This window comes from Caretta caretta, chromosome 10 (assembly GCF_965140235.1).
Source record: "Caretta caretta isolate rCarCar2 chromosome 10, rCarCar1.hap1, whole genome shotgun sequence".
Classification (NCBI taxonomy): domain Eukaryota; kingdom Metazoa; phylum Chordata; order Testudines; family Cheloniidae; genus Caretta; species Caretta caretta.
In genome coordinates, this window is record NC_134215.1 from 32,268,688 (window position 1) to 32,295,706 (window position 27,019).

At 46.8% G+C, this 27,019-nt stretch overlaps 1 protein-coding gene across 3 annotated transcripts in view; it reads left to right on the forward strand.

The window, feature by feature from the left end:
* AXIN1 (axin 1) overlaps positions 1 to 27,019 on the forward strand; it is a 225,096-nt gene that overhangs the window by 169,283 nt on the left and 28,794 nt on the right. For all 3 annotated transcript variants that reach the window (XM_048865935.2, XM_048865932.2, XM_048865933.2), the window contains 2 exons: positions 1,862 to 1,958; positions 14,206 to 14,343. In XM_048865935.2, coding sequence (XP_048721892.1) covers positions 1,862 to 1,958; positions 14,206 to 14,343 — 235 coding nt within the window. The remainder of the gene's footprint in view (positions 1 to 1,861; positions 1,959 to 14,205; positions 14,344 to 27,019) is intronic.

A 27,019-nucleotide genomic window follows, 5' to 3' on the forward strand; every position in this document is an offset into this window, starting at 1 on the left:
GAATGGCCATACAGGGTCAGACCAATGGTCCATCTAGCTCAGTATCCTGTCTTCCAACTGTGGCCAGTGCCAGATGCTTCAGAGGGAATGAACAGAACAGGGCAATTTTGAGTGATCATTCTCCTGTCGCCCAGTCCCAGCTTCAGCCAGTTGGAGGTTTAGGGAAACTTAGAGCAGGGGGTTGCATCCCTACCATCTTGACTAACAGCCAGTGATGGAGTATCCTCCATCAAACTTATCTAATCCTTTTTTGAATCCAGCTATACTTTTGGCCTTCACAGTACCCCATGGCAACTAGTTCTCCAGGTTGGCTGTGCATTTTGTGTGAATAAGTACTGCCTTTTACTTGTTTTAAACTGCTGTCTATAAATTTCTTAGGTGAGCGCTAGTTCTTGTGTTGTGTAAATAACACTTCCCTATTCACATTCTCCACACAAGTCATGATTATATAGACCTCTGTCGTCTCTTTTCTAAGCTGAGCAGTCTCAGTCATTTTAACTTTTCCTCACATGGAAGTTACTTCATACCCTGATTCATTTTTGTTGCCCTATTCTGTACCTTTTCCAATTTCAATATATCTTCTTTGAGATGGGGCAACCAGAATTGCACACAGTATTCAAGGTGTAGGAGTACCATTGATGTATATAGGGGCATTATGATATTTTTTGGTTTATTATCTATTCCTTTCCTAATGGTTTCTAGCATTCTGTTAGTTTTTTGACTGCCACTGCACACTAAACAGATGACTCTTCGATCTTTTTATGTTATTAACTTGTTTTTTTGTTTGTTTGGCTGAAGAGCACTCCTTGGGCCTACCCTGAGACCCACCTTGTAAACACTGAAAAATAAAACCTGAGTGAGGAATAAAATCTCTCTGGAATGAAACTGATTTACTCCAGGCCCCCTGTACTGCCTGGAGAGGCGAAGGAGGCGCCTTGCCATAATACCCAGCCAATATGAAGATACCTGAAATCCTCCATTATTATTGTGTTTTTTGCCTTTTCAGCCTCTCTAATCTGCCTGAGCATTTCACAGTCACTGTCACCATCCTCCGTCAGATGGTCAGTAGTATATTGCTACTGCTGTACACATATTGTGCAAGTATGGAATTTCTATCCATAGAGATCCTATGGTAGAGTTTGAGTCATTTAAGATTTTTACTTTATTTGACTCAATGCTTTCTTTCACAGGTAGTACCACTCCCCCACCAGTGCAACCTACTCTCTTATTCTTAGATATGTTGTACCCTAGTATTACTGTGTCCCATTGATTATCTTCATTCCACCAAGTTTCCATGTTGCCTGTTATATCAATATCCTCCTTTAATGCACTCAAGTTCACCCATCTTAGTATGTAGACTTCTAGAGAGAAGAGGTGGTATCTTTTATTGGACCAGCTTCTGTTGGTGAAAGAGACAGGTTTTTGAAAGCTCAAAAGCTTGTCTCTTTCATCAACAGAAGCAGGTCCAATAAATGATATTACCTCACCCACATTGTCTGTCCAATATCCTGGGATCAGCATGGGTACAACACCACTGCAAACAATGATGGAAAATGTTTAGACTTCTAGCATTTGTATATAAGCACATATACATTTTGTCACTATTCAGTTGCTTGTCTTCATATGTTATATTTAAGTGGCACTCTCTTACATTTGACTGCTCCTCACTAGCTCCTATCTTCCATAACCAGCTCACTTGACAAGTGTACAAGGAACCTTTCTCCTTCAGTTTCCTCATCTATGAAACAGAGATAATACCTGCTTCAGAAGGGAGTTATGACGCTTAAATGAAGGTAGTGTGCTTTGAGATCAGCTCATGGAAGGCACTAAAGTGGAGCATATTGTCGTTTTGTCCTGGCAGAGATGGGATCCCACCGTACAGACTCCGAAAGCAGCATCGCCGAGAGATGCAGGAAAGTGCCAAAGCAAATGGACGTGTGCCACTACCTCACATTCCTGTAAGTAGCAATACTCTGCCTGTCGAGAAGTTTATCTCCCAGTACGAGAGACTGAAGGTGCACACTTAGTCAGCAAAAGATCAGGTCTCCAGGTGGTATGGGAGTATAGTATGGGAGTCACAGGGGAGTGCATTGCTTTTTAAAATGGTGGTCCAGTGGGCTCTCGAGAGGCAAAGTTGAATAGTCCACTTCAAAACTGTTACGCCTACTCAACACTGGATTTTAAAATGCACAGCCCTTTAAGGTAATTGGTGAATAGTTGCCTGTTTGAGGATCCAGGACAGGGGTTGGGTTGTTGGGTAAGATGGCTGGGCTAGCTACAGTTGCAAGCTCACATATATTGTGGTGGTGGGCACCTCACAGTAAGCACTTTGGAGCTAATTTTGGATATAGTTCTGTAACATGTAGCTCCTACCCATCTAGCACAAAGTAAAGCTGAGCAGAGAAATAATGTAAATTTAGGGGCAATTTAGGGATCTGGATTGGTGGCTATTTGACAAATGTCATGTCTCCAACTGGTGTTTCTGTCCAGGCAGCCCAGCCTGATGCAGAGGACCACTATTTTGGGATATAAGATAGAAAGGTGGGCTCCTTTCTTGTCTCTAGTTTTTCCCCGGTTTCATCAGGCAAAGAGCGTGGTCTTAGACCCTTAGCATAACCCTTTGGATTCTGTAGCAACTTCTGCACATTTGCTGATCCCTGTAAGCTTTTTTTCCCCTGAGCGAGAAGTTACATGTGACATGTCATGTTTAGCAGAAAATAAAGATACTACTTTCGTCCTTGGGCAGCTGTGCTCTAGCACAAATCAAATTGAGAAAATGTCCCTGTCCTCCGAGAAATGATTTCACTTAGCATAGTCACTCTCATCCTGCCTGTTCAGAAGCAGTGCAATGCAGGCAAAATCCACGCTTGTTTTAATCTTGTGTTTTAAATCTTTGTTTTGCCTTTTAAATTAGATTATTTTCCTGATGATTTAAGAGGGTCTCCTGAGCTTTGATCATTGGGTTGAAAATAAAAGCCCTGGCTATGGAAGCTTACTAGCCACCGTTGTTCAGCCTCTTCTCCTTTCACATATTTGCTTTCACAGTGTGGTTGCTGTCGAAAAGACTGGCTGGGTGCCTTTTTATTTCCCGCTGCTGCCGTTTTTACTGTAAGCATTGCTTTGTTAGAGTTGAAATTTGAAGGCTTGGCCTTTTTTTTTTTTTTTCAATTGCCGAACAGCGGGAACCACTGAGTGAATATTCTTTGACTTCAAAGCCTGTCAGCAGCTTTACCTTTTGGATAAAAATAATAGTGGCTTTCTATTGATCAAGTGTACTGGCAACGCTTCAGTGAACCGCAGGTTATAAATTCTGAGTGTGGCGCATAAAATATGTATGGCAAACTCTGCCTTAACGAACTTCCATCTGCCAGATATTTCTTTTGTTGAGATGAATAAGTGTCATTCCAGCAGTGGTTACTCGCAAGCTAATTAGTTTTACTTAGCATGAAATTTTATTGACTTTTTTTGGGAAACAGGTTTTTTTTTAAAAGGCAAGGTTTAAATTGGACACCTGCTGCTTGTAAACGTTTCTACTGTAGTGCTTATCAGCATGTTCTTTGAGAATTACCTGCTCCTTGTAAATTTCACACAGACACTCCACAAGGAAAGATACAGTTTTCCTATTAAGTTTTGTGCTTTAATTTTAAGTCCCAGGGGAGAAGATATGTCATTGCATATTTATATTTGAGAGGACTGAGGAAGCAAGTTAGTTCTAGTCTCTCTCCAGGGAATAAGAGTTTAGTTCAGACACTGTGGCACCTCCTGCCTGCCAATTACTGGCATGGAATTGGCATAGACTTCAGAGAGGCACTGCTCTGCCCTCACTTTATCCATCCACTGTGAAACGAGAAGGTAATTAGACAATATGTTTTAGCACACACCAGTGCGGCATTTTATAAAGTTCGGTTTTTAAAATTAAAATTAAATGCAGGTGTGTCGAATTAAATCTACCCAATTAACTTCTAAGTGGATACATTTTTCCATTGTTGCTTTCCAAAATCAGTCACTGCTATGTAGTATGACCTATAGTTAAAGTAATCCCTGCACCTGTCTAGACCTGATCTGTAGCACACTCTCGGACAGGCAGTAATAACCCATTGACTTTGGTGGAGGATTTCACAACAGGACACAAACCTTATCAGAATAGCCAATTGCTATAATGTAACTAATTCAGATAGTTCTTGCAGAATGCATTGCGTAATCCCCTTATTATGGGATAGTCGCCTTTACCAGGAAGGAAGCTGTGTTCACAAAGTCCGCTAGGGACCTCACCATTCATTTACCAGTGAAGAGTTTAGCTCAGGGGTGGGCAAACTTTTTGGCCCAAGGGCCACATCTGGCTGGTGAAATTGTATGCAGGGCCATGAATGTAGGGCTGGGGCACAGCGGGTTCAGGTGCAGGAGGGGTGCGGAGTGAAGAAGGGGGCTCAGGGCAGGGGGTTGGGCTGCAGGAGGGGTGTGGGGTGCGGCAGGGGGTTGGGGTGCAGGAGGTGTGCGGCAGGGGGCTCAAGGCAGGGAGTTAGAGGCCTCAGAGCAAGAGGTTGGGGTACACGGTGCAGCGGGGGCTCAGGGCAGGGGGTTGGGTGCTCAGGTCAGGGGGTGCGGAGTGCGAGAGGGAGCTCAGGATTGGGATGCAGGGTGCAGGAGGGGTTCAGGGCATAGGCGCTGACTTCCCCTCTGCCCCCTGGGTGCTCAATGCCCCCCTGGCCCCGCCCCCACCCATCCTTGCCCCTCCCCAATTCCACCCTTTTCCCCCAAGTCCCCACCCCTGCCCCGCCTCTTTACCGCCTTCTCCCCCGAGCTCGCTGTGTCCCCACTCTTCCCCCTCCCTCCCGGAAAGTCCTAAGCGCCGCCAAACTGCTGTTCTGTGGCGGGCGGGAAGCACTGGGACGGGGAGGAGCAGGGACTTGGTGTACTTAGGGGAGAAAGAGGAGAGGAGGGGGTTCCTGCCCTGCCTGTCCTGGCCCCGCACCGCTCCCGGCCCTGCACCGCTCCTGGAAGTGGCCAGCATGTCCAGCAGTGGCTCATGGGGGTGGGTTGGGGCATGCAGCTCCCCATTGCGCTCCCCTCACCTCTGGGTATCCTCTCTGAAGCTCCCATTGGCTGTGGTTCCACGTTCCTGGCCAATGGGAGCTGCATGGGGTGGGGCCTGCAGGTGAGGGCAGCACAGGGAGCCCTTTCCCCACCCCCGCCAGGGGCCGCAGGGATGTGGTGCTGGCCGCTTCTGGGAACGGTGCGGGACAAGAGCAGTCAGGGAGCCTGCCTTAGCCCTGCTGCACCACGGGGCTGGCAATCCTGCGGGCCGGATTGAAAGCCCTGACAGGCCAGATCCAGCCTGTGGGTCATAGTTTGCCCCTCCACCCCCAACCCCGGTTTAGCAGCTTCTCTCATGGGTGCTACACAAATGTGAAATTGATTATAGAGCCTTTTATAGAATCATAGGACTGGAAGAGACCTTGAAACGTCATCTAGCCGAGTCCCCTGCACTCATGGCAGGACTAAGTATTATCTAGACCTCCCTGGCAGGTGTTTGTCTAACCTGCTTTTAAAAATCTCCAGTGATGGCGATTCCACAACCTTCCTTGGCAATTTATTCCAGTGCTTAACCACGCTGACAGTTAGGAAGTTTTTCCTAATGTCCAACCTAAACCTCCCTTGCTGCAATTTAAGCCCATTGCTTCTTGTCCTATCCTCTGAGGTTAAGAAAAACAATTTTTCTCCCTCCTCCTTGTAACAACCTTTTACGTACTTGAAAACTGTTATCATGTCCCCTCTCAGTCTTCTCTTTTCCGGACTAAACAAACCCAGTTTTTTCAATCTTCCCTCATAGGTTATGTTTTCTAGACCTTTAATCATTTTGGTCACTCTTCTCTGGACTTTCTCCAATTTGTCCACATCTTTCCTGAAACGTGGCGCCCAGAACTGGACACAATACTCCAGCTGAGGCCTAATCAGCGCAGAGTAGAGCAGAAGAATTAGTTCTTGTGTCTTGCTTACAACACTCCTGCTAATACATCGTAGAATGAGGTTTGTTTTTCTTTTGTTTTGTTTTTTGCAACAGTGTTACACTGTTGATTCATTTAGCTTGTGGTCCACTATGACCCCCAGATCCCTTTCCATAGTACTCCTTCCTAGGCCGTCATTTCCCATTTTGTATGTGTGCAACTGATTGTTCCTTCCTAAATGGAGTACTTTGCATTTGTCCTTATTGAATTTAATCCTGTGTACTTCAGACCATTTTTCCAGTTTGTCCGGATCATTTTGAATTTTAATCCTGTTCTCCAAAGCACTTGCAACCCCTCCCAACTTCATATCATCCACAAACTTTATAAGTGTACTCTCCATGCCATTATCTAAATCATTGATGAAGATATTGAACAGAATCGGTCCCAGAACTGTTCCTTGTGGGACCCCACTCATTATGCCCTTCCAGCATGACTGTGAACCACTGATAACTACTCTCTGGGAACAGTTTTCCAACCAGTTGTGCACCATATAGGTTGCATATGGTAGCTCCATATAGGATGCATTTCCTCCGTTTGTTTATAAGAAGGTCATGCTAGACAATATCAAAAGCTTTACTAAAGTCAAGATATACCACGTCTACTGCTTTCCCCCATCCACAGGGCTTGTTACCCTGTCAAAGAAAGCTATCAAGTTGATTTAACACAATTTGTTCTTGACAAATCTATGCTGACTGTTACTTATCACCTTATTATCTTCTAGATGTATGCAAATTGATTCCTTAATTATTTGCTCCATTGTCTTTCTGAAGTTAAGCTGACTGGTCTGTAATTCCCCAGGTTGTCCTTATTTCCCTATTTATAGATTGGCATTATATATTTGCCTTTTTCCAATCTTCTGGAATCTCTCCCGTCTTCCATGACTTTTCAAAGATAATTGCTAATGGCTCAGATATCACCTTAGTCAGCTCCTTGAGTATTCTAGGATGCATTTCATCAGGCCCTTGTGACTTGAAGACATCTAACTTGTCTAAGTAATGTTTAACTTGTTCTTTCCGTATTTTAGCCTCTGATCCTACCTCATTTTCACTGGCATTCACTATGTTAGCCATCCAATCACCACCAACTTTCAAACCAAAACAAAGAAGTCATTAAGCACCTCTGCCATTTCCACATGTTCTGTTATTGTTTCTCCCCTCTTTCTTCTCCCCCACCCCCAGCCCATTGAGTAATGGGCCTAGCCTGTCCTTGGTCTTCCTCTTGCTTCTAATGTATTTGTAGAATGTTTTCTTGTTACCCATTTTCTCTAGTTAGTTTGATCTCATTTTGTGTCTTGGCCTTTCTAATTTTGTCCCTACATACTTGTGTTGTTTGTTTATATTCAGTCTTTATAATTTGACCTAGTTTCCACTTTTTGTAGGACTCTTTTTTGATTTTTAGATCATTGAAGATCTCCTGGTTAAGTCAGGGTGGTCTCTTGCAATACTTCCTATCTTTCCTACCCAGTGGGATAGTTTGCTCTTGTGCCCTTAATAATGTCTCCTGGAAAAACTGACAATTGTCTTCAATTGTTTTTCTTAGACTTGCTTCCCATGGGATCTTACCTACCAAATCCCTGAGTTTGGTAAAATCTGCCTTCTTGAAATCCATTGTCTTTATTTTGCTGTTCTCCCTCCTACCATTCCTTAGAATCATGAACTCTATCATTTCATGATCACTTTCACCCAGGCTGCCTTCCACTTTCAAATTTGCAACCAGTTCCTCCCTATTTGTCAAAATCAAATCTAGAACATCCTCTCCCAGAGTAGCTTTCTCCACCTTTTGAAATAAAAAATTATCTCCAGTACATTCCAAGAACTTGTTGGATAATCTGTGCCTTGCTGTGTTATTTTCCCAACAGATGCCTGAGTAGTTGAAGTCCCCAATCACCACCAAGTCCTGTGCTTTCGATGATCTTGTTAGTTGTTTAAAAAAGGCCTCATCCACCTCTTCTTCCTGGTTTGGTGGTCTGTAGTAGACCCCTACCATGACATCACCCTTGTTTTTTACCCCTTTTATCCTTACCCAGTGACTTTCAACAAGTCTGTCTCCTATTTCCATCTCAACCTCAGTCCAAGTATATAACATTTTTAATATATAAGGCAACACCTCCTCCCTTTTTTCCCTGCCTGTCCTTCCTGAGCAAGCTGTACCCTTCTATACCAATATTTCAGTCATACGTATTATCCTACTAGTTGTGTTAGTTTACTAGCATTTTGAGTTCTTCCTGTTTATTCCTCATACTTTCTGCATTAGTATACAGACATCTAAGACACTGATTTGATTTCTCCCCCCCAATCCCCGTTCTGTCTTGTCTTTCCCTTATCCCTGCTATAACAGGCCATGCTCACCCAAATTCCGACCCTTCTCCCAGGTCTCCATGTTTTTGACTTACCTGTGGGCTTTGGTCACCTGCTCCCTTCAAACCTAGTTTAAAGCTCTCCTCACTAGGTTAGCCAGTCTGTATCCAAATATGCTCTTCCCCTTCCTCGATAGGTGGACCCAATCTCTGCTTAGCAGTCCTTCCTGGAACAGCATCCTGTGGTCAAGGAAGCTGAAGCCCTCCTGGCGACACCATCCTCTCAGCCAGGCATTCATCTCCAGGATGCATCTGTCTCTGCCTGGGCCCCTACACTTGACCAGAAGGATTGAAGAGAACACCACCTGCATTCCCAACTCCTTCACCCTTACTTCCAGGGCCACTTCTGATCTGCTGAGGGTCATACCTTGTAGTATCATTAGTGCCCACATGGATGAGTAGCAGGGGGTAGTAGTCAGAGGGCTGGATGATCCTCAACAATCCCTCTGTAATGTCTCGGATACGGGGCCCTGGCAGGCAGCATACCTCCTGGGATCCCAAGTCAGGGCAACAGATGGGTGCCTCCATCCCCCTCAGAAGAGAGTCACCAACCACCACTATCCTACATTTCCTCCTGGGAGTGGTGGCTACGATCTTCCCAGCCTTGGGGGTTCATGGCTTCTCCTCCTCCACCTTTGGGGGTGGTTCCTCGTCACTCATTGCCGGTGCAGCATAACAGTTTTCCATCACCATGGTGGGTGGGTTGGGAGTATAGGTGGAGCACTGCCTGCTGCCAGAAGTAATCAGCTGCCAGTGTCCTCCCTGTGACAGAGCCTTATCCTCCTCCCCAGGTGGTGTGACAGCAGTCCTCCGCCTTGCATGTCTCCATATGAATACTCTCAAGGAATTCCTCATGGGCACGGATGCTCCTCAGCCTAGCCACCTCCTCCTGTAGCTCTCCCACCTGCTTCCTGGTGGATGATGGTCCCCCCAGCCTGCCTTTCTGTGAATGGGAAAGGCAGGCCACAGACTGCAAATGCACACCAGGATCTGGGTAGTGACATCCATGGTTAGGTTGTCTATCTGAACACAGGCACAGGTGGAGACAGGAGCAGTGTTATGACAGTACCTTTGTAATAAGGTGTATAAAGTACAACCTATTAAGATTACCTAATGATGCTAGAGAGTCAGTTTACCAGCATGAGCTTAGAAATGGCCAAGCTAATCAGAAATGGTGAATCCGCACAAGGGAGTTTTATAGGGCACTTGAAATGAGCTCCAGTAAAACATTTAGTCCAACCCATGCCATCCTGTGTTCTACCTAGTCCTCACATTTTACAGTGTCTAGAAATGCTTTAGGAGTTTAGTATTTTCTTCTGTCAACCAGCTTCTTGCCACTAGAATGGGCAGTGGATTTGTGTCTCACCTGCCTCTCAGGCAGGTAGTGATCCATGAGATAGAATCTTTGGGCCCAGTTCCTCCCTTCTCCAGCAAGTGGGAAGACATTTTTCAGTTCTCCTGTTTCTCAGGGAAACAGCTGCAGCTGTTATGTCTCTGAAGACGCTCCATCTCATTCTTGGACTCAAGTGGAGCCCTGGAGCAACATGGAGAATGAGAAGGGCAAGTGTATTCCCAGAAGAAATGAGGAAACACACAGGGAATGCACTGCCCATGCCTGTGCATTGCAGGCCCCCGTAGCAGGCCTGTTCTGTGTGAAGGGCCTGGCCACCAGCCCACGGCCAAGTAGATCCACTGCAGCCAGGTCACAGCGGGAGCAGCCCTGCGTCAGACAGTCATCTCTGTCAGGTGTCGACACTCAGAGTGGGAATTCACCAGAATACATTTGGGGAACCAGCACTCCGACAGGAACTTCCAGGAGGACAATTCCATGGACGTGTAAGGGACTCTTTCCTTCCAGAGCCCTCCAGAAAACCCTCAACTCAGGGGCCTTTACCTGGGTCCACAAGTCATTGGCAGTCTTTTTGTATGCACCTGTGAAAGACCCTTCCATGATATTCTCCAGGAGAGCTTGCTGCAGCCTCACCAGTCCCTTCCTCAGTCATCTCTAGGGACCTCTTCGCAGCTCCCCACAAGCAGGAAATTACAGCTCTTCACAGCATGCCCCTGAGAGACCCGGATCACCCAGGCAAAGGAAGAGAGGATCTGATCCTGGCCTTCCTCCAGTTGCCAACTCCCCAGAAAACCCTCACAGGACGGCCCATACATATTGGAAGTAACGGCTTCCATACAGTTCCACTGTGGAGCAGAAAATGCGGGATGTTGAGAAGGGGTCACTCATCTTTGAAGCATGTCCTCCCAGTTCACCCTGCAGTTGCAGAAATGTTCACCTTGGGATGTGTCTCCATTACCTCCGAATTCTATACCTTCAGAGCCCTGAGAAGGGACAAAGTGTCAGGACTGGATTCTGCGTGTCCCACCCACCACCCGAATGTCCAGAGGATCTACAAACATCCATCTACAGTCTCTAGCGATCCCCTCCTAATACACTGTCACCCATGGCTTCATGATCCAAGCCATCAGACCTTCCCCTGGAATCCAGTGTCAATCTTCAGGTTCTCTTCAACCAGTAGGTAGAAGGACAGTCTGGAAAACCCTTGAGCTGAAGGTATCCAGATGGCCACAGCCATCTAATCTTCCTGTGCTTTGTTGTTGCTTACAGATATTCAGTCAGAAACAGCTATCTGCTCAGAACCCCTCAGAGTCTTTTGGTTGCCCTGCTTGGCGGCCCCCCTGAAACCTGCTTGTGGCCCCTCAGGGGGCCCCAGACCCCTGGTTTAGAACCACTGCCTTACAGCAGTGAGACTCGACTATATGGCACAGGATTCCATTAGTGCAAGTGCTAAAATCCTGGGATTCTTCGGGCCTGCCTGCAGATGGAGGGGGCACATCTGACCTTGCTCTCCTCTCTAAGGACCCCACATTGTTGTGAGACTCCTTACAGAGATCTCTGAGAAGATAAACCCTTTTCCCACTCTGCCAGCCCAAATCATCCTCATCTTCCTCCTCCCCCTTAGGACCAAACGAGTCCCACTTCTTCACCAGAAATCCCAGGTGAGGCAGAAGCACAGTTTGAATAAATCCAGCTGTATTTCTTTCACAAGTCAGAATGCAAGCTGAAGGACTTTGTGATAGGAGCTCGGAGGACTGGGTGGCCTAGAGGTTAGTGCACCTGGCTTCTGGCCTCTCTGTCAGGTGGTAGGGGTGCCTGCTCCTGACCTTCAAGCCAGAACTCCTCAGCCTGCCACCCACCTCCAGGCCTAGGCCCTTAAGGGGGTGTGGTAGGGGACCTGGGCCCTCCCTTTCCACTGGGTCCCAGCCCAGGTTCCTGTGGGAAGCGACTCCAGTAGCATGCTCCCTGCAGCAAGTCTGTGTTCACCTGCCTTCCTACTTACAGTCTCTTCAGGTTGGGGTGTGGCCCCTCTAGTCCGCAGTCACCTTATGTCCTGTGTTGTCACCAGTCCAGACCTGCCTCCCAAAGGCATTTGGAGAACAGCACCCCATTGCATCACTCCTTCCATTGGTTCATGTAGATCAGGCATTTTCTTCCAGGAATCCCTTTGGGTAAGAATTACATGCTGGCTGCAGAAATCCTTCAGGAGCATTGGGTCTACATGCTATTGCAAACCTGCAGTGCAAGAGAAGGGAGGGGGATAGGAAAGCTGTCATGGGCCAGAATACTTGTAGCCCATGTCATTTAGCCATTGATCAGCTGTACTTTCCAGCACAGTTTCAGTCACTGAGGCCAATGAGCAAAGCCCATTGCTTCAATCTTTGACATGGGTTTTTATGTAATAAAAGGTGTTCTCAACTTGTTGCTTCCATAAGAGGAGCTCTGGCGCCTGTAAGGGCTATGTTAAATATAACCTTCCTTTTCCTGACTCCCACCCCAGCCTGTGCTGGGGCAGAGCAGAAGCAGAGTTTGGATGCACCTGTAAGTCTTGCAGATATGCATTATTTCTATCGTCCTTATTGAACTGTAGATTAACTCTCGTGTTCTGCATGAGAAAGAAACATGAAGATTTCACAGAGATTTGAATTATTTCTATCATCCTTATTGAACTGTAGATTAACTCTCGTGTTCTGCATGAGAAAGAAATGTGAAGAGTTCACAGAGATTTGGTCTCTGCTCCTCAGTCAGTAGGATTCCCAGGGAGAAGTGTATTTCTGGTATCCTAGCCATTCTTTATATACGTTATCCTGCATATGACAGTGTCTATCCGGCCTTCTCACATTTTGGGGGAAGCACTGGTGCCTAAGAAGAACCTTCACAGTACTTAGCCCTCATGGGGCGTAGAAAGGCCAGAAAGAGACGCTAACCAATCAGGAGCCAGCAGGTACTACTTCATCACTGGGGCTGGGACAGGAGAGGAGCTCCTTGGTCCTAGCCCGGAGCCCTGGCTCGGGTCAGGGTCCTTGTTTAAACATGGGGATCAAGTGGTTACTGTGTTTATTTACAAATTTAAAGGTGCAGACTGCCAAATTTTGGAGTTTACCTGTTAAAGGGCTGGTGCTGAGTATACTGCATAAGTCCTCCTGCTCCAGTGGGCCAACACACCTGCTGTTTTGCTTCCTTGTTTCCTTGTGTTGTTTCTGGTTGTAGAAACATCTCCCTCTTCCTTTTTCATGTAACAACATATTCTGTCTCCATGTGACTGTACTTTCCATCTTGTTTTCAGCATTCGTGAAATCTTTGGTTGGGATAAGTCATTTCACATGGTCATCAGAGCAATAGAATAAAGGGTAATGGAGAAAATGCAGCAAATGCAATTGTTGACAGTTTGATAGCTCGGTACGGGGCATATCACTGTTCCATCGTTCAGCTCCCCAGGTGCAGCATAATTTGGCATAGGGAAAAGGAAAAAGTAGTTGGCCTCTTCTACTCCCTGTGGATAGGCGTCTCTCTGCCCCATGGAACAAGCAGCAAATCATTCTTTTACCTGTCTTGTTTCCTTAGCAAAATGCTCCTTTAGTCTTTCTTCCCCATCCCTGTCTTACCATCTGGCCAGCTCAGGACAGCATGCTGCCTTTTAGAGTTATCAGGAAATGTAAGGCTGGAGCTGTTTTCTCTAGTTAATATTAAATTATATCTATCTTTTTGCACTTTATAAAATGACAAAATATGGCTTTTTTGAGGAGACTAAAACAGCAGCCTTTGCATGACTTTGAAGAGAACTAGTTGCAGTTGTGTTGTGTCATTATTCCAGTTAGAGAGGATGCTTCATGGGAAACAGTTGCATTTTGTACATGGGTTAAGTAGCACAAACTCTGTGGGATGTAACTGAAAGGAAGATCCCAGCAGGCGAGAGGCCAAAAGAGTTCACCCTTTTTGGCCTCATTGGGCCAGGCTTACATGGATAAGTAGGTAACCTTCACCAGCCTAGATTGGTGGGTATGGGTCAGAAGCCAGGTATGCATGTTAGAATCCCCTGGTCTGTTAAATGAAAAGATGGTAACTTTTCTGCTACAAATTCCTGATGTTTCAGCCCTTTCGTAAGAGTAGTATTACATTTAACTTTTATAAGCAGCAAGGACTGAGCACTGGCATGCCTGCAACAGAGTTTGGTTATTCAATGATAACCACATCCCTGGAGTTTTCATTCTAGAAAATCGCTTCATCATTAAGGAGCTGTGTAGATGGGGTGCGGAAGGAGGTCCCAGAAAGCAGAGCAGAACTCTGGTTTCATCAGTGGAATGCTGTTGGCATGGACCAAACTATCCCTTTGGGTTGTTCACCAGCCAACCCAAATTCTACCCTCCTAGCACAGCCTGATCCCTGGTAGGACAATGACATTCCAAGCTGAGATAGGATTCCCTTTAAGATTTTAAAGTTTTGGCTTCAGTTTATTGCTCCTTTTGCTAACCGATGGTGTGTTCTTCCTTCAGCGTACATACCGAATGCCAAAGGATATCCATGTTGAACCACAGAAGTTTGCTGCAGAGCTGATCAATCGCCTGGAGGAAGTACAAAGGGAACGTGAAGCAGAGGAGAAATTAGAGGAGCGCCTTAAACGTGTTCGAGCGGTTAGTAGTAGCCTCAGAATCTCTGGAAAATGGGAAATACAGGTTGTCTGAATAACTTGCACTGTGGGAATCCTTCAGCAGCAGGTGTATTGAGTAACACTACATTGTCATAGGTCATGATGCTGCTGAGCCGTATGATGTTTCACGAGAGCTTAAATAACCAGGTGGGACACCTGGGAATGTTTTTTTAGTGATGAGCCCTGGATTAGCCAAAAAATCATAGCAGGCTCTTAGCTCCATGGCAGGCTGGGAATGGGAGAAAGTCGGGTCAGTCCTATGTGAGACATTTTGTCAGAAAGCTCAGAGAGTTCACGGAGCCCCTTTATACTTCTGGTGTTCTGTGTTCCTAGATAAGTGTAAATACTATTTTGTAAGTACAGGATGTTTTGCTGAGTGCATCAGTGTGTTACTTAAAATCACAGTCTGCAACTGTATAGCTAGGGTCCTAAGCAAAATTAGTTTGTGCATCTCAGTTCCTAGAGGATGACTGTCCACGTACCAAAATCACCACCTCTCAAAACCAAAGGGCTCCCCTGTTGGCTGCCTCAGCTGAGTGTCCAAGGACTCAATGGCATCTGAAACTATCATTTTACCCCTAAGGGTGGCATGTTGGCATCAGGACAAAGAATGATGCCAGCTGGTGTGGGGCAGGCTTGAAGTACCACTGCTCGCACTGTGGTTCTGCAGTTGGGTTAAGTGTCCAGGGCTGTCAATCAAAGACCTTTCACCAGCATAAATATGAATTTTATGCATTTGTCAGAAATTTCTTTTTGAGATGCTAGTGTAGTGGATTGGAATGTCTGATGTACATTGTAACTGATCCAGACGTAGATGGGTAGGGGATTTGAATGTCGACACAAGCGTCTATCCCCATATCTATTCCATGCTTAAATAGCTTGCTTTAGTACCTGTGAGTTGGCAGAGAGGAGTTGATGATGGTAACTTACCTGGTCTTTTCTGCCTAGATTCTAGGTGCTAACTTCTGCTCTTCCTGACCTGCCCCCGACAGCTCTTTACCACTGGCTGATGCCCCTCAGTCCTGGCTTGTGGTACTCTCTGTTAGTATAGTCCTGGACCTCTCTGCTCTCTCCCACATCCACACCATTGCCCAATGCCTTCACTTGCCACTCTGGTGTATTAATTTAGATGGAGTAAAGGGACGAAAGAGTCAAAAGTGCTAATGTGACCCTGAAACTGTCCAACATTACCTGTAATAAACAAGGCTCAGGGTTTGGTATACAGAGCCCTAAGCCTGCTTAGTGCCATGGCAAACATGCCATTAAAAATCCTTTACCCCTTTATTAGGGTAGAGAAAAGAAGGAAACATTAAATCACTTGAAATGTAAGGCTTTCATTTTAACCACATTCCATCTTCCCTTTCCCTTTAGCAGGAGAGAGTCTTTAAGGGGGAAAACCTGGTCTGACAGTCTCTTCAATTATATTAAACATGGTAATAACTGTCCTTTTTAGAAAAAAGAGCACTTAGATGAGATGGGCTGGAGCTGTTGTCATTGCTGCTGTTGTGAAAAGTCCAGTCACATTTCCTAGAAGACAAAATGAGACCCATATGAGAACGGCAAAGATTAAAAATGCAGCTTCTGTCTCTGGTGTTGACTTTCACTTGCAACCTCACTGCTGGAGAAACACAAGGCTAGCGCACTGTTTGGACAATTGGTTACCTTTTCCAGTCCTGCAGAAGGGCTCAGTGAAGCTCAAAAGGTGGTTTCTTATACCAAGAGAAGTTGGCTCAGTAAAAGATGCTCCTCACCCACCCTGTCTCACTGCAAGACCTGGCAAACTTGTACCAGCCCCCGGCTATTTAGGGCATTGCTTTTAGCTGTGACTGGTCACAGCCTACAGCAGTGCTGCAAAAATGCAGTCTTGGCCAGCTAAACCTGACTCTTATGAAACAGAAGGCAAAAGGAGAGGGATAGGAAAGAGAAGAAATAAGGTGGGGAAGGAAAAGAACACCTGGGGGGTACAAGAGTGACAAGGCCTCACTTCCCAGATGGTGGTTGGGATTCAGCTGGAGCCAGTGAAGGTGGCCATGTCATTTGGCTCCCTCTGTCCTGCCTGGTCTGGTCAGGGTCTCTCTCAGGATTAGGATGAAGAAGGACAAACAGTGTCACAGTAGATCCCAAGAGTTAGTGGGGCAGCAGCCAGAATGGTGAAGATTGCTCCTTCTCCTGTTCTCTTGTCTTTCATGCCCTCAGCGTCATAGTAGCCAGCTCCCCTTCAAGTCTCTGTGTGAGGGCGCCAAAGGGAGTGATGGGCAGAATAACCTGTCTTCTCCTTATTTGGTTCACCAGTTAGGCCTAATTTCCCACATGCCAATTTTGGTTCACTGATTTGTGGTCCCACATGTTCACCAAACATGATTTTAACACAATCCTTGAATTATATGAGAGGGCCCTTTTGTTTGGACTAATTCAGTCTTTCTGACTCCCTTTTGCACCTTTTCCCATTCATTATAGGTTATTGTGGCAGTTTGTTATAGGTTATTGTGGCAGTTTATTAACTTTAATTTACAGATCCACAGTTAGGCTCACAAGTGGGGTAAATCTGTGGTCCCAATTACTACATGTTGTCCCAGCCCTCTGCCTCTGCTAGCAAATGCTGCCAGCAGCAGTATCAAAATCAGCAGATACCTATCTGCTAGAGCAGTGGTTCTCAAACTTTAGCAACCCAAGGACCGCCATTTTGATTTAAAATTTGTTGTGGATCCCCAAGTGCCCTGCTGCGCCCCAGGCCTTGCCCCCACTCCACCCCTTCCCCCAAGACCCCATCCCTGCCCGGCCTCTTTCTGTCCCCTCCCCCAAGCGTGCCCCGTTCCCGCTCTTCCCCCTCCCTCCCAGCGCCTCCTACACACCGCTGAACAGCTGTTCCCCGGCATGCAGGAGGTGCTTGGGGGGAGGGGAGGAGTTGATCAGCAGCACCTGCAAACCCCCTGGAGTACTCTTGCGGACCCCCATCTGAGAAATGCTGTGCTAGAGAACAGACTGAAGTCTGTTTAAGCAAATTTTCTTTTTGACTTAATCCACATTTGAGCCCAGGTCTCGAGGTAATGCTGTGTAGTAAAACCGGTGGTACTCATATAGAACAATGTATCAGATGGTCAGTGCGCGGCATTAGGGATACAAAATAACTAGATATAAGCCTTTTTAGGTTAGTACTTAAAGTGCAGGGACTGCTGGTATCTTCAAAAGGAGAGCTTGAACCCTGATGCACCACAGTTTTTGGGGGCAGGGATGTCAGAACTGGAGGCCTCCTCTCAGTGCAGATCTCTGGGGTGGCTCGCTGAACGGGGCCAAAATTCAAAAAACAAATTGCAAAGCCTCAAGCACAGTCATTGGTTCAGCACAGGGCTTGGAAACATTTCAAAAGGTACTGAAACAAAAATAACTTTTCAGACCCTTCACCAAACTGCCTGCCGTTCCCTTTCCAAAGCAGCGTCAGTCAATGAATACAGGAGAAAGGAAAGTGAATTTAGAGTCACGTGATTTTGTTAAGGGAGCACAACCCGGTAATTTATATCCACCATTTATGGGTTTTTCTTAACATTTAGAAAAACCAAGCACTGGACAGTCTTCATCAATCCCTTTAAATCCCCAAGAAAGCGTTCTTTGGATTGTGCATTCCCCTGTGTCAGTGGCACTGAACCTTTCCAGAGCCACTGTACCCCCTTCAGGAGTCTTATTTGTCTCGTGTACCCCAAGTTTCACCTCACTGAAAAAACTACTTGCTTACAAAATCAGATATAAAAATACAAGTGTCACAGCACGCTGTTACTGAAAAAGTGCTGTCTTCCTCATTTTTACCATATACTTATAAAATAAATCAATGGGAATATAAATACTGTACTTACATTTCAGTGTATAGTATATAGAGCAGTATAAACAAGTCATTGTCTGAAATTTTAGTTTGTACTGCCTTTGCTAGTGCTTTTTATGTAACCTGTTGTAAAACTAGGCAAATATCTAGATGAGTTGATGTACCTCCTGGAAGACCTCTGCGTACCGCCGGGGTACATGTACCCTCGGATGAGAACCACTGCCCTATGGTATTTCCAGCCCAAGTATTTCAGTGTTGTGCTGCTGAATGGCATCTAGAAAGTCAAATGCGCTATTGACAGACTGATCTAGCTTCGCTGTCTGACCTGAGTGAAATTTGGAAAACAACCAGCCACATCACCAGTGAGAAGCATGTCTGTGTTTACAGTTCTTTCCATGTTAATGTAAAGCATTGCTAGGAAGGGAACTTCCTTTAGCATCATTTTGCTCAGTGGCATCCCTGATTAAAACAAAAAGCACAAATACATCAAGGGAATCCTTTCAGCTCAATCTGTGGTCATTTGATAGGTAAAAAGGAGAGGAAATGAGATATTGCTAGTTCTACAGATTGTCAGTGTGTGTTTCTGCTCCTAGATCAATGGACAGGGCTGTGCAGACTTCCCTGGGTTGTAATGTCATTGCAGATGTGTTTTTTAAATGACTTGTAGCATTCTAAACCTGATTAAAGGAGCCTCTGAAAATATCGTAACCACCAGGCCCCATCTAGTGGGCACACCAGACCTGATTTGCATTATTCTGTGTTTTGGAAAGTGTAGTCTGCAGAGGCTGTGCTGTCTCCGAGCTTCATTCCCAGCAGCACTGAAATACCTGCTTTAGAGCTCACACAAAGAAAGGGCTTGGGCGTGTGCCTCCCAGAACTGCTTTCCTTTCATGCACCAAGACTCCATCACATCAGCTGCTTGCTGAACCCTAGATTGTTTCTGTGCAAAATCCAGCTGTTATCCTAAGCAGATAAGAAGGCACGTTTTTATAATTTTATCTTGCAGCTAGTGAAGTCAAAATTAACTTGGGAGTAAAAATATCCCAAATAAAATATAGGGATAATTTTTCAAAAGTAGGCACTTACATTGTGTAGACAAAACCATAGAAAATCATTTGGTGTTGGCGTCCGGCTATGTATTTTCATGATGTATTTAACTACTTGCTTTTTGTGCCTGCTGTTGAAAATGTGGCTCTTAGTTTATAGAGGTTTTGATGCATAAACTATTGTGTGTGTACATTCACATGCATGACATTTTTTTACCATGGAGCGAAGGTCACTGGCACTCAGCCCTGCCCTGTGTTCCTTGCCGCCCTCCCAAAACTCAAGTGCTGGCAAACCGGGAAATTCAGCCAGGGAACAGCAACAATGTTAACTCAGCCCCTGTGATCCTGCCCTAAGAACTCCTCACCACTCCCTCAGTGTCTGCCAAGCAGCAGCAAGTCCCAACCAGGTCACTGGTGCCACCCAGAGCTCAGTTGGGGGCTGTGAATGGGAGTGCTGCTGGGAGCTGTGCCAGGCACAGATACAATGACAGGTTTGCTTAGGCACGGTCAATTGCTGTTACACTCCCAGTGTCTATAGCAGAGGTGGGCAAACTACAGCCCATGGGCCGCATCCGGCCCACGGGACCCTGCTGCCCAGCCCCTGAGCTCCTGGCCTGGGAGGCTAGCCCCCAGCCCCTCCCCTGCTGTTCCCCTTCCCCCGCAGCCTCAGCTCACTGCGCTGCTGGTGCAATGCTCTGGGTGGCGGGGCTGCAAGCTCTTGTCAGGCAGCGCAGATGCAGAGCTGCAGCCTGACCCGGTGCTCTGTGCCGCGCAGTGGCGTGGCTGGCTCCAGCCGGGCGGCACGGCTGCCTGTCCTTGTGCTCTGGGCGGCACGGCTGTAGCGCCACCAGCCACCGGTGCTTCAGGCAGTGCGGTAAGGGGGCAAGGAGCGGGGGGGTTGGATAGAGGGCAGGGGAGTTCGGGGTGGTGGTCAAGGGGCGGGGGTGTGGATAGGGGTCAGGGCGGTCAGAGGGCAGGGAACGGGGGGGTTGAATGGGGGCAAGGGTCCCGGGGGAGGGGGCAGTCAGGAAGAAGTGGAGGGGTGGATGGGGCGGAGGGGGCAGTCAGGAGCAGGGGTTCCAGGGGCGGTCAGGGAGAAGGGGTGGTTGGAAGGGACAGGTGTCCTGGGAGGGGGCAGTTAGGAGTGAGAGGAGGGGTTGGATGGGGCAGCGGGAGGCAGTCAGGGGCAGGAGGGCTGGGGGCCGTCGGGTCAGGGAGGGGTGGATGGGACAGGAGTCCCGGGGGGCCATCAGGGGGCAAGAAGCAGGGGGGGTCGGATAAGGGGGCGGGGACCGGGCCACGTCTGGCTGTTTGGGGAGGCACAGCCTCCCCTAACTGGCCCTCCATACAATTTCAGAAACCTGATGTGGCCCTCAGGCCAAAAAGTTTACCCACCCCTGGTCTGTAGCCATCTCCACAGGGACAGCGTTAAGGCTGCGGCTGTGTTGGGTGGGAAGGGTCCCTCTCATTCAGCGTTTGAACTTTGAGAATGACTCTCTCCTGCAGTGGAAGGGGGTGAGGCACACAGGGCAGGGCTGAGCGCCAACCACCTTCACTCCATGTCAATGTAGCTTTCTTGTGTGTGACTTCCTGTTGTTTTGGAAAATGGCAGTGGTGTGGGGGCCGTGATTGAGGGACAGGTGTGGATGTGTTCCTGGGTACCCCTCCCAGCCCCTCATCTCCCAGCTAAAGTCAACACCAGGGCATAAGGGGAGCCCCAATCTGCCTACCACCCGTATAGGGGAAGCGGGTTCCCCCTCAGAATTCCAGCCCCCCATGAGCAGCACGAGTGAGGGAACAGAGAGAGCCCTATAATCCTTTCCCCACATTGGAACATGTGGAGATTCATACCATGTTCCGGGAGCATTACCCATCATCAGCTCCACCCAGTCTTGTGCTTTTTTCCACGTGACATGCACCAAGCTTGCTTGTTCTCAGCTCCCCATGTTCCAAGCACTATGAAACTCGTTGCCGGAGGATGTTGTGAGGGCCAAACCTATAACAGGCTTCAAAAAAGAACTAGATAAATTCATGGAGGATAGATCCATCAATGGCTATTAGCCAGGATGGGTAGGGATAGTATCCCTAGCCTCCATTTGCCAGAAGCTGGAAATGGGCGACAGGGGATGGATCACTTCCTGATTACCTGTTCTGTTCATTCCCTCTGGAGCACCTGGCACTGGCCACTGTCGGAAGACAGGATACTGGGCTAGATGGACTTTTGGTCTGACCCAGTATGGCCGTTTTTATGTTCTTTGTTCTTATGATACACCCATTGCACAGGTAAATTCCTATGCTTCACTATAGGCCAGCATCATTTCCAATTCCAAGTGCTTCCCTTCTGCCTTTCCTTGGACCCATGGTTGTTCTCAAAGGTAAGTGGTGGCTTACCTCTGACAAGAAGTGATCCTAATCTTCCCGTACCTCAACAACTTGCTACTCAAGGGCTGCTCCTACCAAGCAGTGCTATCTTCCACCCAGATGACACTCCCTCTATTACAGAGGTTTGGTCTGCAGCTGAATTTAAAAGAAAAATCTATGTAAACCTCTAAAGTTTATAGGGGCACATATAGGCTCATTGACAGTCAGAGCCTGACTTCCCTTAGGCAGATTTGTAACATCCAGTCTAGTATGGGCAATTCAGGGGAGCCCTGGGACCACAATAAGAAACTGTCTACAGCTGCTGGGACATATGGCAGTTTGCAACTTTTTTGACCAGTCACGCAAGGCTATGCCTCTGCTGCTTCCAGGGCTGGCTCAGAACGATCTATTCCCCTGTCAGACGGCACCTTGGAGGGACAGGGGACAGAGGGAGGAACTCCCTAGACTCAGGGCAGATGGACAACTCAGGAAACCAGTCTCCACATCTATTTCAGGGCTATCTCCACGGTCTCCACATCTATCACAAGGAGCTCAGGGCTGTCAGGAATGCTTGCCTTCATTTTCAGCCCCTCACCAGGGGCAAATCAATCAGGGTCATGACAGACAACGTACCCTCTATGTTCTCGATCAATAAGCAGGGAGAAGCAAGATCCCGCTCCCTGTGTGCCAAACCCATGAAGCTAGGGAACTGGTTCATAGTTCATCAGATCCAAATTTCAGCAGTCTGCTTCCAGATATTCAGAACACCACAGCCAGTGTCCTCAGGAGCAGCACTTCTCTCGGGACTACGAATAGAAGCTAGACACTCAAGTTCTCTACAGCATATTCCAAAGATGGGGACTGGCAGATGTAGGTCTCTTGGCCGCTTCTAGAAACAGGAAATGTCCTCTTTTTTGAAGAAGGGTCTATTCTGTGCATTTTCCGCAGTGTCGCTGATACCAAGGGTGATGAACAAAATCAGACAGGAGACAGACAACATTATCCTGTTCTCTGCTCCATTTATCTGTGAAGACGATGTTTTTAGTAGTCATCACGTCGGCTCATAGGGTCGGGAGATTGGAACCCTGATGGCAGATCCCCTCCGTGATGGTATTCTTCAAGGGCAAAGTGTCTTTACATCCACACCCTAAATTCATGCCTAAGATTCTGTGGCAGTTCCATGTTGACCATCTGTTTATCTACCTGTGCTCTTTCCAAAGCTGCACAGCTCTCTGTAGGAATCCTGTTTTCATACCCTGCATGTTAGAAGGGTGTTGGCTTTTTATTATGTAGATTGGACCAAGCAATTTAGAAAGTCATCAAGGCTCTTCATCTTCTTTGCATATAGATCCAAGGGGTCCATGATCTCTGCTCAGACTATCAAGGTGAATATCTGGATGTATTATCACATGTTATGATATCAGGCGTTCATCCTCCCAAAGAGTGGTAGCACATTTGATCAGATTACAAGCAACATTCACAGCATTATATAAGAATATGCTGGTATCTGAGATATGTAGGGCTCTACGTGAGCCTCAGGACATACGTTTTTAAAACATTACACTTTAATCCATGCCACCAGATTCGATGTGGCACTTGGTTTTGCAGTACTGTCTTCAGTTCTAGTCTCAGTTCCAAGGCTCCCTCCTCCCTCGGGGGATACTGCTTGGAAGTCACCTGAAGTGGAGCACCCAAGGGACACATGAAAAAGAAAAGGAGGTTACTCCCTTTGTGCAGTAATTATGGCTCTTTGAGATGTGTCCCCCTTTGGGTGCTCCACTACCTGCCCTCCTTCCCCTCCGCGTCAGAAGGGACGTTCGGCTGAAGGTGGTTCCACCCGCACACTCCTATGTAGCCTTGGTGTACGGCACAGGGAGCATGCATGGTCTGAACCAACACTGCCAACTGAAAATCTCTGATCGAGAGCTCAAGAGGCGCATGCGTGCCTGAAATGGAGCATCCATAAGGACACACATCTTGAAGAACTGCAGTTACTGCACAAAGTGAGTAATCTCTTCTTCTCAGCTTCCCTGTATGCCTCTTACATGCATTGAGTCTGCCTGTTCTCAGCTTCCCCATGCCTTTCTCAGGGAAATTTCTGATGGGGAAGGGAAGGGATCACAGGCTCCCCTCCTCCTGCCCCACTCCTGCTGCTCAGCAGGCTCAGAGCTACTGTCTACAAATATGTAACATCAAACACAGCACTTGCCTCCACAACCCTTGTGTCCCCCTCCTGATGCCTCCTCACCCCAAACAGAGTGTGATTGTGAACAGGGCATCCCCATAGTTCTTAGAAGGCAAAGGGGTAGATCAGGTCCCTGGAGATGCCAGATATACTACAGATGAGGAAACTGAAGCACAGAGAGAGAGCTCAAGCAACTCGAGCCAAGAGATGCAAAGCAAGGAGAAGAAGGGTAAACAGGATGACCCACGTAATTATAGGCCTGTCAGTCTGACATCAGTCCCGGGCAAGATAATGGTGCAAGTGATACAGGAGTCAACTGATAATGAATCAAAGAAGGGTTATATAATTAATGCCAATCAGCATGGATTGATAGAAAATAGATGCTGTCAAACTAACTTGATATCTTTTTTTGATGAGATTGCAAGTTTGGTTGATAAAAGTAATAGCACTGATGTCATATACTTAGACTTCTGTAAAATGTTTGAGTTGGTACTGCATGACATTTTGATTAAACATGTAGAAAGTTATAAAATTATCATGGCACATGTTACATAGATTAAAAGCTGGCTAACTGATAGATCTCAAAATGTAACTGTTAAAGGGGAATCCTGATTGAACTGGTGTGTTTCAAGTGGGGTCCTACAGGATCTGGTTCTTGGCCCTATGCTATTTAACATTTTTATCAATGACCTGGAAGACAAAACCGTCATTGGTAAAATTTGCAGATGACACAAAAATTGGGGGAGTGGTAAATAATGAAGAAGACAGGTCACGGGTAGAGAATGATCTGGATCACTTGGAAATTGGGGCACAAGCAAACAAATGTATTTTAATACATCTAAATGTGATATACACATCAAGGAACAAAGAATGTTGGCCAACCTTATAGAATGGGGGACTCTGTCCTGGGAAGCAGTGACTCTGAAAAAGACTTTTTGTGAGTCCAGGGATAGATAATCAGTTGAACTTGACTCCCAGTGCAACACTGTGGCCAAAAGGACTAATATACAATCCTTGGATCCATAAACATAGGAATCTCAAGTAGGAGTAGAGAGGTTATTTTACGTTTGTATTTGGCACTTGTGCGACTGCTGCTGGAATACTGTGTCCAGTTCTGGGGTCTACAATTCAAAAGGATGTTGATAAATTGGAGAGGGTTCAGAGAAGATCCACAAGAATGATTACAGGATTAGAAAACCTGCCTTATAGTGTTAGACTTGAGGATCTCAGTCTATTTATCTTAACAAAGATATTATTAAGGGGTATGTTGATTACAATCTGTAAGTACATACACAGGGAACAAATATTTACTAATGGGCACTTCAGTCTAACAGATAAAGGTTTAACATGATCCAGTTGCTGGAAGTTGAAGCTAGACAAATTCAGGTTGGAAATAAGGTGTAAATTTTTAATGGCTAGAGTAATTAACCACTGGAACAATTTACCGGAGGTGGAGAGGGATGGATTCTCCATCACTGGTGATTTTTAAATCACTCTTGGATGTTTTTCTTAAAGATCTGCTCTAGGAATGATTTTGGGCCAGTTCTCTGGCCTGTGTTATACAGGAGGTCAGATTAGATCATCAAATGTTCCCTTCTGGCCTTGGAATCTGTGAAGTCTGCACTCGAGTCCTGGGCAGAACCTGAGTCTCCTGGTCCCTAGTCCATTCCAGTAACCAGAGCCCCATTCTCCTTCCTTATGCAGCCCCTTCCTTGCACACTGCACTGATGTACTGTCAGGTGACCATTTCACTTCGCAGATGCATTGCCAAGGGCAGAGTGGCCCAGTGAATGAGATTTGGTCTGCTGTATTATACAGCGGGGTCCTGATTTGATCTTGTGCAACCTCAGTCATTTTAGCTGCAAACTAATACCAAGAGCCGTGAGGTGCAGAGGAATATTAACAGCTGTCAGCAGAAGACAAGACTTGAATTCATAGTCTTTGGGTACCCTGGCCAATATACCTTCCACCAGGCCACAGAATAATTTGTGAGCCATTCACGTTATTTCAATGGCTGAACTGGCATTTGCTCATATCTGTGATGAGCCTGCTCCTAACTGGGACTAGCCTGAGCCTGCACAGGCCACCATCAGGCCAATCTCCACTTGCTCCGCAGAACCAAACAGATCAGCTAATAATCTTGTCTGGTTGTTTGAGGCCAGGACTGGGTGGTGTATGCTGACTACAGGAGAGCTCAGGGAGAGTGGCATCTGTTTGATTCTCCCCTCTGATCTCAATATGGGCATGAAAGGTTATAAGAACCTGTCATTTTTTAAAAGCTGGTTCTTGGCCGAGTGAGCTGAGATTTGCACTGCATGCTCTCGTGCTGCTCATGGTGGCACGGCAACACTTACACTGCTTCAGCCGTAACTGCAGAGTCGCTCCCTGGGAACGTGTGTTCGAGTGTAAATGTAATCCTAAACGGCTATTGCTGTTAGGCTTTCAGTGCTGCCTCTTCCGGCTGAGCTCCTCTGGGAAGGACCCATCCCATCATGAATGTCAGAGAAGCACCTCACGAGTTGTGAGGTTTCCATAAGCCAGTAACAGCTGTGGTATCCCCATGCTAGTGCTTTATGCATTGTCTCCCTCTCATAGGATGTATTTTTAATAACCTGCATTAGCTACCTCAAGTGTCGCACTTCCCTGTTAGGGTTATTGTAAATGTAGAGGAAGGACCCCTTTTCTTCCTGTGAACTACCAGTGTGAACGCAGCATAGCTCATCAGGACATGTATGTCCCATTGCGCCACCTCCAAGGTCGGGCATGGTATTCTGTGTGTTAATGTTCTGCATGTGGTCACTGTCCTCACTAGCTAGGCCTTGTTCTATGACCCTTACAAATTAGGCTTGTTTGGCGTTCAGTCTTGCCAAGCCCTACAGTGGGTGTGTCTGTATTGAAATGGCCCTTCCCTGACCCAGCTGCAGAGTGCAGCCTGGGACTGTCTTGGAGAGAGAGTCAGGGACCTACAGCTCAAGGGGAGCTCAAGGGAAAGGAGGGTTTGAATTCTCTCCTGTGCTGACAGCCCCTCCTACTCTGCTTAGCTCACACATTTGGTACATGACTCCACAGTCAGTGGAGACCTATTTTCCTAGGTTGCTTTCAAACACAAGCATGTTGGTGATGATTGCAGGATGTGTGAATGGAGTCGTGGGGGAGGACTTAGTGCAGGATGGAATGAATTCCCAGGTATTCAAGAGCAGGTGCAGCAGAGGCAAGGGTGGTGTGGGCGCTGGGCTGGAGTAGGTGGCTTACC